The sequence below is a fragment of the Diceros bicornis genome, chromosome 4 (genome assembly GCF_020826845.1).
Source record: "Diceros bicornis minor isolate mBicDic1 chromosome 4, mDicBic1.mat.cur, whole genome shotgun sequence".
Classification (NCBI taxonomy): Eukaryota; Metazoa; Chordata; class Mammalia; order Perissodactyla; family Rhinocerotidae; genus Diceros; species Diceros bicornis.
Genome location: NC_080743.1, coordinates 81,663,075 through 81,679,319, shown reverse-complemented (window position 1 = coordinate 81,679,319; position 16,245 = coordinate 81,663,075). Strand labels below are relative to the sequence as shown.

The window sequence follows — 16,245 nt, the reverse complement described above, 5'->3', positions numbered from 1 at the left end:
TCCTTCAGCCACCCTTAGTAACCTGGGGGCAGACGGAGGAAAAATAGATGGTGTGGTCTACCTCGGGGGTGGGGGTCATGCCACAAGGTACGCGTTGTGGAAGCACTGAAGGGTGAGAGAGCACAGAATGTGCAATGAGACAGAACCTCATCAAAATAAACCACTGTGAGATCTGGGCAGGGTAAGAGGAAATGGTGGAAAGAGGCTGATGGGCTGATCATAAGTGGGGAAGGAGTGGAAGGCCTAGAGTGCTCAGTACAAGCAAAGAGCAGCTTATAAAAGAAGCCTGAAAAGAGGTGGAAGAGAGAAAACACTAGAGTTCAAAATTCATTTATTTGACAAATATCTGTTGACTGCTCACTATGTGCCAGGCACTAAGGATACAGCAGTGAATACAGTAGACATCAGTCCTTCTTCAGGGAGCTTCAGGGAGGGAAGAGGTGTTAATGTCAGATGGTCCAAGGTGTGACTGTCTGTGGCTGGCTGAAGTGGGGTAGAGGTGAAACTAATTAGGGTGGGATGGGTCATCAACATAGATTTTAAAGTCTATGGGATAGTAATAAGGAAAAGGAAAATGGAAGAGAAAATTAAAATCAGTGCTAGCATCCTCAAGAACCATGAAGGAGTATCCCAGACCACCTGGCATAATTTGCCCTAAGTTTGGGAAGAGTTTAGTTTAAGACAGAGTAGAAGGATCTGCTAAAGTAGTAACATAGTATAGTTTGGGAAGGGCCGGGATTCAGTTAAATTGAAATGGAATTTAGGGCTTAGATAGTCAAGGGTAGATGTGCATGCCTTCCGTCTGTTATTTTTAATTAGGAGGAAGTTGGAAAGCATGTTGGAGATGAGTTTAGAGTCAAGACATGGGAACAAAGCAAGAAAAATGAACTGGCCCCAAAATTCTGTCTAAATTAGGAATATTTCACAACGTTTGAGGCTCACCTCCTAGGTGCCACCGAGAACAATTCTGGGTGGTGTAACCCAGCTGGTGGGGTATGGCAGCAGGAGGGGCAAGTCAGAGCAAAGAGCTCTGGTGGAGTCCTCTCCAGGTCAGACCTTGGACCTGCAGCTATGGTCTCCTGGTACCTCCTAATGGTTCAGCTCCAGGCAAAGTTGAGTTAAACATCGAATCTTTATGTCCCAACATTTCATTTGATTGGTTTTCATGGTGTGAGGGTAGTGATAGCCTCATTTAATCTGAAATTCAAGGTTATTATTTACTAATCTGCAGTTTGTTATATATTTCATGTTATCTAAAGTATAGTAAAAATTATGTAACTTTAATGTGAAAATGTGCATTCAAAATAACATTGAAGTTCTATCATGTGCCTTGTAAGCCTTGATTATTTTCTTGCCAGACTTTCAGTTTGGTTTTTGAGACACCCAAATACCATAAGATTGCATCTAAGTTAAACATACAGTTTTTACTGATGGCTAAAGATATAGTTAATTTTAAGAGAGTGAAACTTAAAACACCTAAGTTTTCAAAACAAAACAAAATGATGATTCACTTTGAAAATGAGTTTCTGCATTTACAAAAGTAGCCAACACATGCGTTCCTAGTTTAACATTTCTATTTTTTAAAATTCTATGGGTAATATGTGATTTATTCATAACTGACTAATCTAACATAAAGTAGACATGAGCCTGGGTTCTATACTATTATTTTAAATGAGAATGAATATATGTAGGAAAATTTAGAGCATAACTTCTCCAACTTCAGTATGTGTAAGGATCACGTGGAGAGTTTGTTAAGACACAAACTTCTTGGCCCCTCTCAGGGATGCCAGTTGAGGAGGTCTGAGTTGGCCCCCCAGATTTGCATTTCTAACCAAGGTCCCAGGTGATGCTGATCCCACTGATACTGTGGCTGGGGAAACATAGTTTGAGTAGCCCAGACAATTCCCTTGCAAATGAGACCAAATCTGTACGTTTCAAATACACTTTAAAGATGTAATTTATCTGGCTTGTCTAGATGACCAAACAGACTTAACTATTAATTCATGCAGATGCTTCTTGCACGTATGCTTGAAAACCCAGAGGGAACACTGGAAGGCGCTGAGAGAGAAGACAAGATATTTTGGGGAAGAACTGGGATTGACCTAAATGGGAATGAAACTTTGGGAGTGGTTAGTCCAGGGTAGGTGAAGAGAGGAAATTCACATAATTTGTATCAGCACCCTAATTTATTAGTATAAAATGTTTCTTGAGGATCATTGTTTCTTCTTCAAGTTTTGCTCCTCTGTTATTCCAAACTTTGTAAAGTTGTCAGAAAACTCGAATAATTTAGAAAAGACCTTGTTTCCTGTCATTATCTCTTTGTTGCAATCACTTATTAGTGCCGCCAATTATTAAGGGAGCAAATAGTGATCTCCCTGAAGAGGTCACCGTGCTGGTGAACAAGAGCGTGCTGATGGAGTGCTTATCCACTGGCAGCCCCGCACCAAGGAATTCCTGGCAAAAAGATGGGCAGCCCTTGCTCGAAGATGAGCATCATAAATTTCTTTCTAATGGAAGAATTCTGCAGGTAAAAGTAAAAAGCCTAATTTTAAAATAGCTATTTGATGTTGTATTTTATAATAATTGTCTTTTTGACTTTTAAAAATAATTTTTATTGGTTTATATTTGTAAAAATTAATCAGAAAAGTGATATAAAATAAAATTCTGCTCATTCTATTCCCACTATCAGAGGTGACCACTCTTGACAGTTTTGTATGAATTCTTCCAGAAATTGTCTGTATATTCAACACACACACACACCTAAATTTACTACAACATGGCCTTTGTGACAAAAACCACTATTAATAATTTTAGTTTAAATATTATTGAAAATTTAATAATATTTAAAGGATTATTACAATCCTTTCCATTGCATATTTCTGATGGTAAAATTGTAGGTGTATAAGTTTCCCTGCAGATTAAAATTTGTCCTATATTGGCAAAAAATTGATAATAAATAATAATGGAATCACATAAATATCCTAAACTATTGTTCACTAATGGGCATGTCTCTATTTTTCTTTTCAAGTGTCCCAAAAGAAAGTTAGCACTTGTGGGAATAAAACCAACTCTTTTGTTAGGATACAACTTAATTATTTCTTGAACATATAAATGATGTTCTATAGGCCTAAGAATCTAAGCAAACTATCAGTGTATCCAACATAAGGCAAATCTCATGGAGTTCTTTATTAAAAAACAAAGAATCTGACTCACTGCTTGTAAATAATCTTGAATTCTCAAAGTATCTTCTAAACATTGTGGCTATTTCTATTTGATGATCATACAACCTCTACCAAAATCCTTAAATGTTTCTGTGTCTAGGGCCAAAAGACATACAGATGGATAGAAATTTCTGCATAATAGAATAAAGAAAATATAACTGCCATATTAGCTAACTATTGCTGCATAAAACAAACCACTCCAAAACAACTTAAAACAATAAGCATTTATTTAGCTCACAGGTCTTCTGGTTGGCTGGATGATTATTCTGGTTTCAGGCTAGGCTTACTTGAGAGCCTGCCTGCTGTGGATTGAATAAGTGGCTCTGCTGATCTTGGCTGGGCTCTCATCCGGGGCCCCAGTTGCCATAACTAGGCTGATTCTTCCCCACGTGGCCTCTCACGCTCCAGCAGGCTAGTCCTGGCTTCTTCATATGGTAGTGGCATGGTTCCAAGAGTAAGGAAAAGTGCACAATGCCTTTTCAGGCCTAGGTTTGAAATAGCACACTGTCACTTCTATCACATTCTATTGGTCAAAGCCAGGCACAAGGCCAACACACATTCCACATCTTTACTCTGCTTCTTGGTGGGAGGAGCTTTGAAGTCACATTGCCAGGGGAGTAGATAGGGAACTGGGAGAATAATTTGGGAAACTTTTGTCATCAGTATACCACAAGTATGTAAAAAATTGCCTTTTCTGGTGGAAAATCCTTATAAATAAATATTTATTTGATTGACCTGACTAATGAAAGCCAGCATCAGCACTATTATATACAAAAATTTCTTTTTTCTTGTGTTCATCTGGTATTAACTAGAAAGAATGTGTATTGTTTATTCTCAAAAATTATGACAAGTTGCTTTATAAAAAATTTCAGTTGGAATTTCTTCATTTTTTCCTCAGATTCTAAATATTCAAATAGCAGATATCGGCAGGTATGTGTGCATTGCTAAGAACACAGCTGGAAGTGCCAAAAAATATTTTAACCTCAATGTTCATGGTAAGAGCTCAGTTCCAGAAACATCTGTTAGAGCATGCTTGAAAAAGTAGGAAAACTGTGTTTTAGATTATGTAGGCTTATTCTGCGTTTTTTAAACTTGAACAATGTGCGGAGCCTGCATTCATTCCGTCTCCTCCCTTCTTTCTCCCCACCACAGCTAGTAGGATTTATTAAGTGCAAATCTTCTAGGAAGCCTGTTTTTGTATTATTTCAGTTCCTCAGGAGAAAGTAGTTACTCCTACATATTTGAAAGTAAAAAGTCAAAATTTAAAATCTCAAAGATTATATGTTTTTGTGAAGTTAGAACCAAATATAAATCTTCTACCCATAAAAATTCATCCACTAGTCCTGATTGGAACCAGTTCCTGTCCTCAAGGGTAGAATTCATGTTGAGCTCCATCTCTAGTACCTCATGTACTCCCTCGTGTACTTTGTGAAGTTAAATAATTCCTAAAACCATCAGCACACCTAATTCATTCATCAGACTTTAAGTTCTCTATAAATGCCAAACACTCCATAAAGACAAATTTTTGCTTAAAAAGCCATTGATTGTCTACTACAAGCAAGTAGTTTTATTTTCATGACATGCAGCTGCTTCCGGAATATTAAATTGGAAATGGCAAACAATCGTTATAAAAGAGTTCCTTTACATGTGTGAGCCATATATAAAATTCTAGCTCATTTTGAAACTAACTGAAATTTGAAATTTCATGAAAAAATTCTCCCTTGAAAGGACTTTGATTTAGCATCATGGATATATTTTTTTTGGTGTGATATGTAGGGAGTATTGAGTCTAGCCGTGTTTGGTGTTTGTAACAGATATTTGAAACACTTTCATTTTTGTGTTCCCAGCACTTAGCACAGTGAGTGACACACAGTAGCTGCTTAATAAATATCTTCTAGGTATTTTTTAATGAATAAATCTGACCAAAACAGAAATAAATGGGTTATAAATTCCCAGGAAGAATGAATTAATTAAACAGATATAATCATTGTGAAAGCAAACATTCTGATCTGTAAAGTACAATAAAATGAATATTGAAAAATAAAAATATTCTTTATTTTTCCCGATTTGCCATGGCAGAATTAATCTTTCTTCCTCCATGTGATCAAAAGCATCTTGTAAATATCCCCATTATAGCAGTTACATATGTTGCCCTATGTTATCTTTATATGTCTATTTCTTCACCTCTATCCCATAACTTTATTATAAATAGACAAATGGTCATTTCTTACAGATCTTGGTCTCCCTAAATTTAGAATGGTATCTATAGTTGCAGTAGTTACTAAATATTTGTTGTTCCTTTCTTATATTTCCTTCATATCCCTTGCCTCTTCTTCTTCTTTTTTTTTTTTTCTGTGAGGAAGATCCGCCCTGAGCTAACATCCATGCCAATCCTCCTCTTTTTGCTGAGGAAGACCGGCTCTGAGCTAACATCTATTGCCAGTTTTCCTCCTTTTTTTCCCCAAAGCCCCAGTAGATAGTTGTATGTCATAATTGCATATCCATCTAGTTGCTGTATGTGGGATGCCGCCTCAGCATGGCCAGACAACCGGTGCGTCAGTGCATGCCCGGGATCCGAACCCGGGCCGCCAGTAGCGGAGTGCTCACACTTAACCGCTAAGACACGGGGCCGGCCCCCATTGCCTCTTCTTAATACACAGCAGAAACACTTGAAGTGGGAGCCTTTTGTGACTTGAGAGGCAGCAGCCACTGGTGTTTACCATTAAGGAGTGGCGTTCAGGAGAGTTTCCTCTTTCACCAGTTAATGGCGTGTTGAACTCCCGATCGCAGTCAGGAACCCATACTTACATATTGGAAAATTCATTTGGGGATAAATAATTTAAATGATCTTTACTTAAAACCATACCATTTGTCATCTCCCACTACAGCAATGCTTGCTTCTTTTGGACTCTAACCTTCAATCTGTTGACCTCCCGGTTTTCAACCTTCTGTGTCTTCACTTTGTTTCGCATCCAGCTCAACTTTCATGGAACAGCATTTCAGTCGCTTCTCTTACCCATCTCTTCTCAGTGCTCTTGCTTGGTAAAAGCTCACTGTGTGTATCAACACAACATATTAACTGCTTGATACCCACCAGGTGCCGTGCCAAGTGTTTTATACATATTATTTCACTTAATTATCTCAATAACCCCAGGTGGTTGGTACCATTTTAAACCTCTTTTACAGATGTAAAACCGAGGCTCAGTGAGATTAAGTAGCATGCCCTGAGTTACAGAGTTGCAAATACAGAACCAGGATTCTGACTCAGGCAGTCTGATTCCAGAGCTTTTCTACTTAGCTGCTGTTCTGTGTTACCTCTCACTAAATTCTGCATCTGCACCGTACCTGCACCTATGTAGCTAACCATGGCTGGAGGAACTCTTGGAGTCAGGAGTATTGGTGTCATTATCAATTCACATATATCAGCTTGATCTGGGCCCTCCATGCTGCCTGGGGCTCCTCTCTTGTCTCTTCTCCATAGTGACTCCCTCACACCTTCACTCCTCTCCTCAAATGTTAGATGGCTCCTGTCTTAATCTACTTGGGCTGCTGTAACAAAATACCAGAGACTGCATTGCTTACACAACAGAAATTAATTTTCCTACCATTCTGGAGGCTGGATAGTCCAAGATCAGGGTTCCAGCAAGGTTCAGTTTCTGGTGAAGGCTCTTCCTGGATTGCAGACAGCCACTTTGTCCTACAAAGCCTTTCTACTGAAGACAGAGAGTAAGTTCTCTGGTGTCTCTTCTTATAAGGATGCTAATCCTATAGGATCAGGGCCCCACCCTTCTGACCTCATTCAACCCTAATTACTTCCTTTAAGGCCCCATCTCCAAATATAGCCACACTGGAAGTTAGGGCTTTAGTATATGAATTGGGGGGGGGGATGCAAACATTCAGTCCATAACAGCCCCCTCTCACTTTCTCTCAGTAAATGCTCTCACCTCCTGTTTTACAGGGAAAAGAGAAGGCATATCCCAGAAACCACCTCAAATTGCTACCATCACAATGAGAATATTAACTTCATCTGTTGTTGCCATTTCTTCCTTTCCCCTATTGCAACAAAAGATGGAAGCATACCTCTACCTTCCAAAGGCCAGACTAACTTGACTCTAGAGATCCCTGGCCACTGCCTCCTCAAAAATCTCCCAGTCTCCTCTCCTCCTTTCAAATATTGAAGTTCTCACTCTTTACTTGCTCCTTCCCAGGAGCACTTAAATTTGCTTGTATCTTCCCTCTTAAAAAAAATAAAAGTATCCCTTAGACCTAATCTTTCTCTTCAGCTACCTCCCTAGCTTTTCCCCCCATTTCAAAGCAACATTCCCTAATAGTTGTATATATTTAATGTCCATTTCCTCACTCCCACTCACTCCTCCCACCACTGTATTTTGAGTTTCACCTCCACAACTCAGTGAAACTGCTCACTGAGTTCATAAATGATATCCTTATTAATAAGCCCAATAGGCACTTTCCAGGCTTCGTCTTTCTTACGTCTGAGCATTTGACGTTCTTGGCCACTATCTTTTTCAAAACTTCTCTTCCTTAAGGGGCCAGCCCGGTGGCATAGTAGTTAAGTTCGCAGGTTCGGATCCCGGGTGCGGACCTGTTCACCTCTCATCAAACCATGCTGTGGCGACATCCCCATATATAAAGTAGAGGAAGAATGGCGTGGATGTTAGCTCAGGGACAATCTTCCTCAAGCAAAAAGAGGAAGATTGGCAACAGATGTTAGCTCAGGGCCAATCTTCCTCACCAAAAAAAAAAAAAAAACTCTTCCTTTGGCTTTTGTGACACTCACACTGCTTTTTATACCTTGCCTTTCCTAGTTGCTCTCATTCCTAGTTGTCTGGTTCCTCATCCTCTGCTCAACTATTACACTTAAATTTTCCAAGCTCTAGACTTTGTTCTCTTCCCACTCTCTGGTGATTTCATGCATTCCCAAATTTCAGATACTATGTGCAAATAGTTTCCAAATTTTTATCTCCAGCCAGGGCCCCCTCAAGAACTCCAGACCCTTCTATCAAAATATCTGCTTCTCATAGATACAAATGTCTAATAGTCACCCTAAGACAACATGTATATAACTGAGCTCATTATCTTTTCCAAAAAAATGTGTTCCTGCTGTAGTGATTTCTGTCTCAGTAAAGGGAGTCACCAGTCTACCCATTGTTCAAGCAAGAAAAATGGGTGTCATCCCTGACTTCTCCTCTTCCTTAAACCTCACCCTCAAAACATCAACTCCTGAAGATTCTACCTACAAAATAGCTGGGGATCCATTCGCTTTTCTTGATCCTTTCTGACACCATCCTAGGCATAGCTACCATAATCTTTTGCGTATACTACAGCAGTAGTCTCCTACCTGGTCTTTCTAGCCTTCTCATCAGTTCTCTCCACTGTGGCCAGACTGATATCTTTTAAATTAATTTTTTATTAAACCACTCTTCAGCTTCCCATCCCTTAGGCTGTATTTCAGCATTTTAATAATGCCCGGAAGACCCTATAGGATCTTCTCGTTGCTTCGTCCTTGAATCCTCTGCCAGCCCCCCAACCTTGCTCTTCAAATTCTGGTCATACCAGCCTTCTAGGTGCCATGTCTTTTTCCCATTTGGGGCCTTTGTATATATGTTGTGCCTTGTTTCTGGAAGACTCACCCATTCCCTGTCTTCTATTTAGCTTATTCCTGGTCATATTTCAAGTATCTTCTTAAATGTCACTTCCTCCTCCTGATCCCCAAATTAGGTTAGTTCCCTGCTGTCACTCTATTCTGATTGACACTCATCACACTTGTCATTACTATGCAGTATTGAACGGTGCCTAAGAATAAGGGCCCTAGAGCCAGACTGCTTAGCTTCTAAACCTATCTTTTCCAGAAACTAGCTGTGAAACCTTAGGCAAGATGCTAACCTCTCTGTGTCTCAGCTTCCTTTTCTATAATATGAGGATAAGAACTGTATCTAACACATAAGGTTGTAGGAGGATTCAGTGAGAATGTGTGTGAAGTGTGTGTGAAGAGAAGGTATATGTGAAGTATGTGAAGTGTTTAGAACAGTGCCTCACGTAGCAAACTACTCAAAAAAAATCTTAGCTGTTATTTTTAGTTCTATGTCATTACCACTAAATTATTAACTCTGTATAGTTATTTTCTATTACTTTTTTCATACTGTGTCAGCACCTAGTACAATGTCCAGAATAAGTAGGTATTCAATAAATGTTTGATAAATGAATGAGTATTAAAATTAATGGATGAAAAGTAGCCATGTGATAGTAAATGAAAAAAACAGCAATTTTGCCTTTTTGATGTTCTGCTTTTATTTTTTTTTTTATAATTTTATTTTATTTATTTATTTCTCCCCCCAAAGCCCCAGTAGATAGTTGTATGTCATAGCTGCACATCCTTCTAGTTGCTGTATGTGGGACGCGGCCTCAGTGTGGCCGGAGAAGCGGTGCGTCGGTGCGCGCCCGGGATCCGAACCCAGGCCGCCAGCGGCGGAGCGCGCGCACTTAACCGCTAAGCCACGGGGCCAGCCTCTGCTTTTATTTTTGATGTTGTTTTGAGACCTCCGTCTTAATATAATACAGTGTTATATTAATTGAATTCCTTAGTTCATGTCTATCTTCATTGGTTGGAGCAAGACCCATCTCTATTTTTACTTATTCTCCATTAATTCGTTCATGTATTCATTCATTTTTATGCCCATTCCTCACTCCTGTTTCCCCTCCCCCTTCATAAGAAACCATTTGAATATGTACGTTATTCTTTCCAAGTATATGTATTCTTCTAAAACATATATTGTTCCATATGCATATGTTTTCATATGCATAAATGGCATTGCGTTATTAACCTCATTCTCTTTCACTCCATTTTTTCTCTGCACTACTTTTACTTGTGGAATTTTGTTTGGTTTTGAACAATAAACTATAGTATTGTTTATTTCTTAAATTTTCTGCTGATCTTGAAAGTCATTGATTTACATTGTCTAAATAACCTATTGAGAGACAGACAGCCTAAAATTAAATTTCTACTATGCAGGAAAATAAAACTTTAAATAAGGATGTAATATTAAAAACAAGAATGTACTCAAATGTACTCAATAAAGAGCACCATTAGGTCTTTCTTTGTACATTGACCAAACCATCTTGGGAAATGCCAACTACATTTTCCAGATACAACGTAGAGTAATTCTGTCTTAGAAAATTCTGGGACTCTTAATTGGGGAAAATAAAACTGATGGACATAGTTTAACAAAGGCATTAGGGAACTGTTAAGAAGAAAGACACCTAGAAAATTAGTAGTATCATTAACTCAGTGCTTTATCAGAGTACAATGTTTGGGCTCATATTCATAAATTGGAATATGTATTACTGATAATATCAGATTTCACTTTTAATATATTTGCTATTATAGTTCCTCCAAGTGTCATTGGTCCTAACCCTGAAAATCTCACTGTTGTGGTGAACAATTTCATCTCTTTGACCTGTGAGGTCTCTGGTTTTCCACCTCCTGATCTCAGCTGGCTCAAGAATGAACAGCCTATCAAGCTAAACACAAATGCTCTCATAGTGCCTGGTAAGGAACTTATTGCTCATAGAAGGTGGGCCAAACTTGCTCATTTTCCTTTATTTTTAATACAAATGGCATTTCAACTTAGTCTCTTGCCAAACTTTTGTCTTGCTCCGTTTATTCATCCACATTAAATGCCTCTCTTTGCCCATTTGGAGCCATTAGGATAATATTGTATAGACTTTTATGATTTTGGTAGGAATGTGGAGTAACAGATCTACTTCAAGAAATTATGAAATTTAGGAACAGAACTGCTTAGTCATTCCACGGGGGTGATAGACTAGTAAATAGTGCAAATAAACAAATTCACTGGTTGTTTTTAATCAATCCGAAAGCTCCTTGAGGATAAATAGATAGACTGACAGACACACAGTCACTTCTGCACCGTGAGAGAGTTACACCCAGAAAATACTTGTGAACATATTTGGCTATAGCATAATTACTGTTTGCTCACCAGAACCAATGTCAAACAGTTCTACCATCCATGTTTGGTAACTGGAGAGAAAAATTTTATGAATTTCTTCCTTTATAAGGAAGTAGAATCAATAATAAAGGAAGGGTCAAAGAAAACTGATTCAATCTTTTATTTTAAATATGAAACGTTTCTATATAAATTTTACTTTAAGGGAAAGGATATATTTTGCCATTTATCTTACTGATAAAATACTTATTAGAACAACCTCTATACCACTCTTCAATTTCCATTATATTTGCCCACAGGGGGTCGAACTCTACAAATTCTTCGGGCCAAGGTGTCTGATGGTGGTGAATACACTTGCATAGCTATCAACCAAGCTGGTGAAAGCAAGAAAAAAGTTTTCCTGACTGTTTATGGTTTGTTTTTATACTCCTCGTAAAATTCTTTCATTTTTAAACTGGCGTTAGGTATTTTCTGAGTACCTTAATGAAAAAAAAATCCTTCTGTTCTTGTTTCCTTCCCTTAGTGCCCCCAAGCATTAAAGATCATGGCAGTGACTCACTTTCTGTAGTTAATGTAAGAGAGGGGACCTCTGTGTCGTTGGCATGTGAGTCAAACGCTGTCCCACCTCCAGTCATCACCTGGTATAAGAATGGGCGGATGATAACAGAGTCGACTCACTTGGAGATTCTAGCAGATGGACAGATGCTGCGCATCAAGAAAGCCGAGGTGCATCTTTTATTCTTGTTTGCATGTCATGACTTCTTGGTGGGATTATGGAAGAGAGAATTGGAAGCTGCATATTTCCTTTACTACAGTGAAAAATGATTTTCATTAAAAAATAACATCGTCAATACCATTGACCTTATTTTCATAAAAAAAAAAGACAGGATTGTAGAAGGCAATTAGAACTGGGGCGTTTGAGCATAAAGATGACTGATGATTTAATCTACACTCAAACAGTGTGATTGGTCATCTGTAACGTAATGGAGCACATACAATAGTATCTTTTTCTTTTAGGTATCTGACACAGGCCAGTATGTATGTAGAGCTATAAATGTAGCAGGACGGGATGATAAAAATTTCCACCTCAATGTATATGGTGAGCATCTGCCTCTAATACAACTCTTTTTCCCCCAGATATGCAAATGAAAAAAGTATCCTGAATTAGCTTAATGAGGACACATGATTTTCTTCTGTCTTTTTACAGTGCCACCCACCATCGAAGGGCCTGAGAAAGAAGTGGTTGTTGAGACCATCAGCAATCCTGTGACCTTAACATGTGTGGCGGCTGGAATCCCGCCTCCCGCCATAGCATGGTTCAAGAACCACAGGCCCATAGGTAATATAGCTGGGCATTTTTTATATTGTTTTCTTTGTCTCTTACTTCACTAAATTAATAAACTAGCACATTTTCAGTATTATGCTCATAGCTGTGTTTAGTTCAGAAAGCCTAATGTACTGAAATACAAACTTAGAAAATACATTTTTTCTTTTTTCCAAGTAAGATTTTTCTTGTTTCCTTTTCCAAAGAAGGCTCCCATTTAAAATAAATGTACAAAGGAAAAACTTTTAAGAAATCTATTTCTCACAGAAAGAAGACCTTTTTATGGTGAATTATAGAAATGTTAAAAGTAAAAGCTTTTTTATGTTTTGTTTTGCTCTGTTTCTACCTCTAGAAAATTCTGACTCGCTTGAAGTTCATATTTTGTCTGGAGGTAGCAAACTCCAAATTGCCCGGGCTCAGCGTTCAGACGGTGCAAACTATACGTGCGTTGCTTCAAATATTGAGGGAAAAGCACAGAAAAATTACATTATTTCCATTCAAGGTATGTGGGGTACACTCTGATCTATCTTCGGTTTATTTTATTCTATCTATTGTACAAAATAAGTGGGCATCTAAAGAGATCATTTATAATTGATTCAGAATATCTTTTTTGCATGTTTTGATACCCTATTTTTTTCCAGTTTTATTGAGATATAATTGACATACAGAACTGTATAAGTTTCAAGTGCACAGCATAATGATTTGACTTACAAAATGTCTTTAGATAAACAAAAACTATTGTCAGTTATCCGTCCTACATTTACCAGTAGATTGTATTTTCATAGAAATGGACATAAATGTGGAAAAAAGAATAGTAGAAATTTCATAATCTCTATTTTTTTCATGTTTACTGAAATTATTACCTTCCTATAGTATATATTCTGTTGAATCATTTATTTTAAACTGGCATAACTTATTTTGATGCTAAGCCTATAGGTCTGTTCTTATTTATATAGATAAGTAAGATTTAATTTATGTAGAGGTTGTACTATGTTCTAACTACAGGTCGGGAATTGGGCATATTTCAAGTAATTATGAATCTTGTGCTATGATGAGATATGGAGCATTAATCCATCCAACAAATATTTAATTAATACCTACTGTGTTCCTGCATAGTATTGAGCACTGCAGGGAGAACTTGCCTTCTTCTGATTTTCAGTAAACGTCTGATTATTACTTTTGTTCTAATGTTTGGCCTAAATTGAAATAGAAATCTAACTTGAAACGAAGTTGAAATGCTTTCTTTTTCCAATTTTATTCCAGTTACTATGAAAAAAATTTCTCATAAATTATAAATGTAATTGTGAATATTTATTATCTACCTTTTGTGTGCTCTGCTAAAGCTAACTCCAAGAAATTGAAATTTTTCCCGGTTTTATTGAGATATAAATGATACATACCATTGTATAAATTTAAAGTATACAACATAATGATTTGATATATGTATATATTGTAAAATGATTACCACAGTAAGATTAGTTAAAATTCATCACTTAAACATTGAAATTAAAGAAAATTAATCAGCCTATGAGTATCAGTGGTTTCTCTGATTAGTGATGCTTTGAGATTTCAAAAGCAGAAAGGGAAAAATAGCTATTCAGAGATTCAATGTCAGAAATTGCATGTTTAATTATGTTTAATGCATTAATAATAATAGCTGCCAGCCATGGGGTATGTGGTATGACCAAACATTTTACCAGACTTTTTATATATGTTATTGTGTATTAGAACTAAAAATAATATATGTGTATAGGGCCTAGTCCAGTGCTTGTCATATATAAGACCCTCATTATAGGAATCTCTCTTTAACATTCTTATTGATTTGACTTATTTAGTAACTCTAAATTCTGCAAATTTGGTATAATTACTATCATCTTCTAGATGACTAAAATGAGATTTGGAGAGATTATGCAGTGGTGTGCTGGTAAATGTTTGACAATTGACTCTGCAGACCAAAAGGTCCTGATTTGTAGCCAGTCACTTGCCAGTTTCTATGGTATAACTATTCCCACTGTGGCCCATTTTAAGCTACCAACGTGATGCTGGTGAACATGGAGTAGGGAAGACATGCAAAATTGGCTCTTGCAGGCTGGTGTGAGCTACTTCCAGCACACCACTATAATGATTTAGAAGAGGAGTTCAGATGTGTTTCTGTCTGATACCATTGTCAATATTTTTATTACACATTATTTCTCAATTGAATCATTAACATAAACAGCAAAGATAATTAGGAAAAGAGAACAGAAACAGTTGGATCTTGAAACCTACAATAAGCCTGTCCATCACTCAAAATAAATAATGTTTAAATTGCATCATGGAGAAAGAAATAACCAACTTAGGTACTTTCCTCAGACCTGTATGCCAAGATTTTATAGAACACATTCTCCTGAACTATACTATTCTGAGCTGTCTATTGAAGATTTAATCCAAGAGTAATTCATTTGGCTGGGAAGGGTGCCCATGAGGTAGATTTGGTCACTAGCCCCTATGGCTAAATAGCTATATCAACTTACAAATATAACAGGAATATTGAAGTGATTCCTCTACCTATTTCTCATTTAAAAGTAATATGTGAGAATAACAGTGGTTTGATCTTGAACCACAGTCTAGGAAGAGTGTGAAATAAAAATGGCATACTGTTCTATGATTCTCTTATGTTCATTAGAATTTATATCGTTGTGCCTTATTAATGAAAGTCTTAATTATTTCTCCAAAGTTCCTCCAGATGTTGCTGGAGCTGAAATTCCAAGTGAAGTCGGTGTCCTTCTAGGGGAAAATGTTGAGCTGGTCTGCAGCGCAAATGGCTTTCCCACCCCCCTTATTCAATGGCTTAGAGATGGAAAGCTCATTACTAGCAGTGAAACAGAAAGAATCCGGTACGTTTAAGAAAAGTCTTTGCATTTAATTGTCAAGTCTTCTACAATGCTTTATGCTTCAAATTTCACGTGAATAATACCAACTTCAGTCTCATCAGAACTTGGCTATCATTGTATTCAGAAAGAAAAAAGATAAAATTTTCATGAGTTGGACACAGAATTTCCCCTTGGAGAATCACACAAAAGTATTTGTGTGTGTGTGTGTGTGTTCCTTATCCATCAACTCAGTTAACAGTTGTTGATTTTATTCCTCTAATCTCAGAATGTTTATACCAAACATTTATGCCTCTAATCTCAGAATATGTATAACAAATGTCATAAAATAACTAATTCTTCTTTCCTGCTAACTTCAAACCAGTTTCATCCTACAAGAGTCATCAATAATCTTAGATATGATTATGCGTCCTGAAATCACCAAACCACCAAACATGCCATAATGCTTGCTCATTTTGAGAAAAGATATAATATCATCATAATCAGTTCATTCCTTGTAGTGATTTGTCCAAATCTCGTTTTCAGCTAACGCTTGTTACCCATGCCACAAACCGCATAGAGATGGAATAATACTGTGGTCAGAGCCTCTCAGCTAACGCTTGTTACCCATGCCACAAACCGCATAGAGACAGAATATGCTTAATGTGCTCTGACTGTGGTCAGAGCCTCCTGCTACTTTAAACAACAAAGACAACCCAGAATTCTACACTCTACTAGATTACTTCATCACAAAGCCCCATTATATACACATACCAGAGTAATTATAATTACTTGAAGAATCATATACGCATAATTAGACATTAATTAAATGTATTGCAAACTTTATCAGTTTGAACCAATATTTTAAA

The 16,245-nt window shown here is 37.3% G+C and overlaps 1 protein-coding gene across 6 annotated transcripts in view; it reads left to right on the top strand.

Moving 5' to 3' along the window:
* The window catches only part of HMCN1 (hemicentin 1), a 450,903-nt gene that overhangs the window by 335,986 nt on the left and 98,672 nt on the right, over nucleotides 1-16,245 (top strand). For all 6 annotated transcript variants that reach the window (XM_058539863.1, XM_058539864.1, XM_058539862.1 and 3 more), the window contains 9 exons: nucleotides 2,340-2,527; nucleotides 4,120-4,216; nucleotides 10,627-10,788; nucleotides 11,503-11,616; nucleotides 11,727-11,929; nucleotides 12,221-12,302; nucleotides 12,411-12,542; nucleotides 12,880-13,029; nucleotides 15,244-15,403. In XM_058539863.1, coding sequence (XP_058395846.1) covers nucleotides 2,340-2,527; nucleotides 4,120-4,216; nucleotides 10,627-10,788; nucleotides 11,503-11,616; nucleotides 11,727-11,929; nucleotides 12,221-12,302; nucleotides 12,411-12,542; nucleotides 12,880-13,029; nucleotides 15,244-15,403 — 1,288 coding nt within the window. The remainder of the gene's footprint in view (nucleotides 1-2,339; nucleotides 2,528-4,119; nucleotides 4,217-10,626; nucleotides 10,789-11,502; nucleotides 11,617-11,726; nucleotides 11,930-12,220; nucleotides 12,303-12,410; nucleotides 12,543-12,879; nucleotides 13,030-15,243; nucleotides 15,404-16,245) is intronic.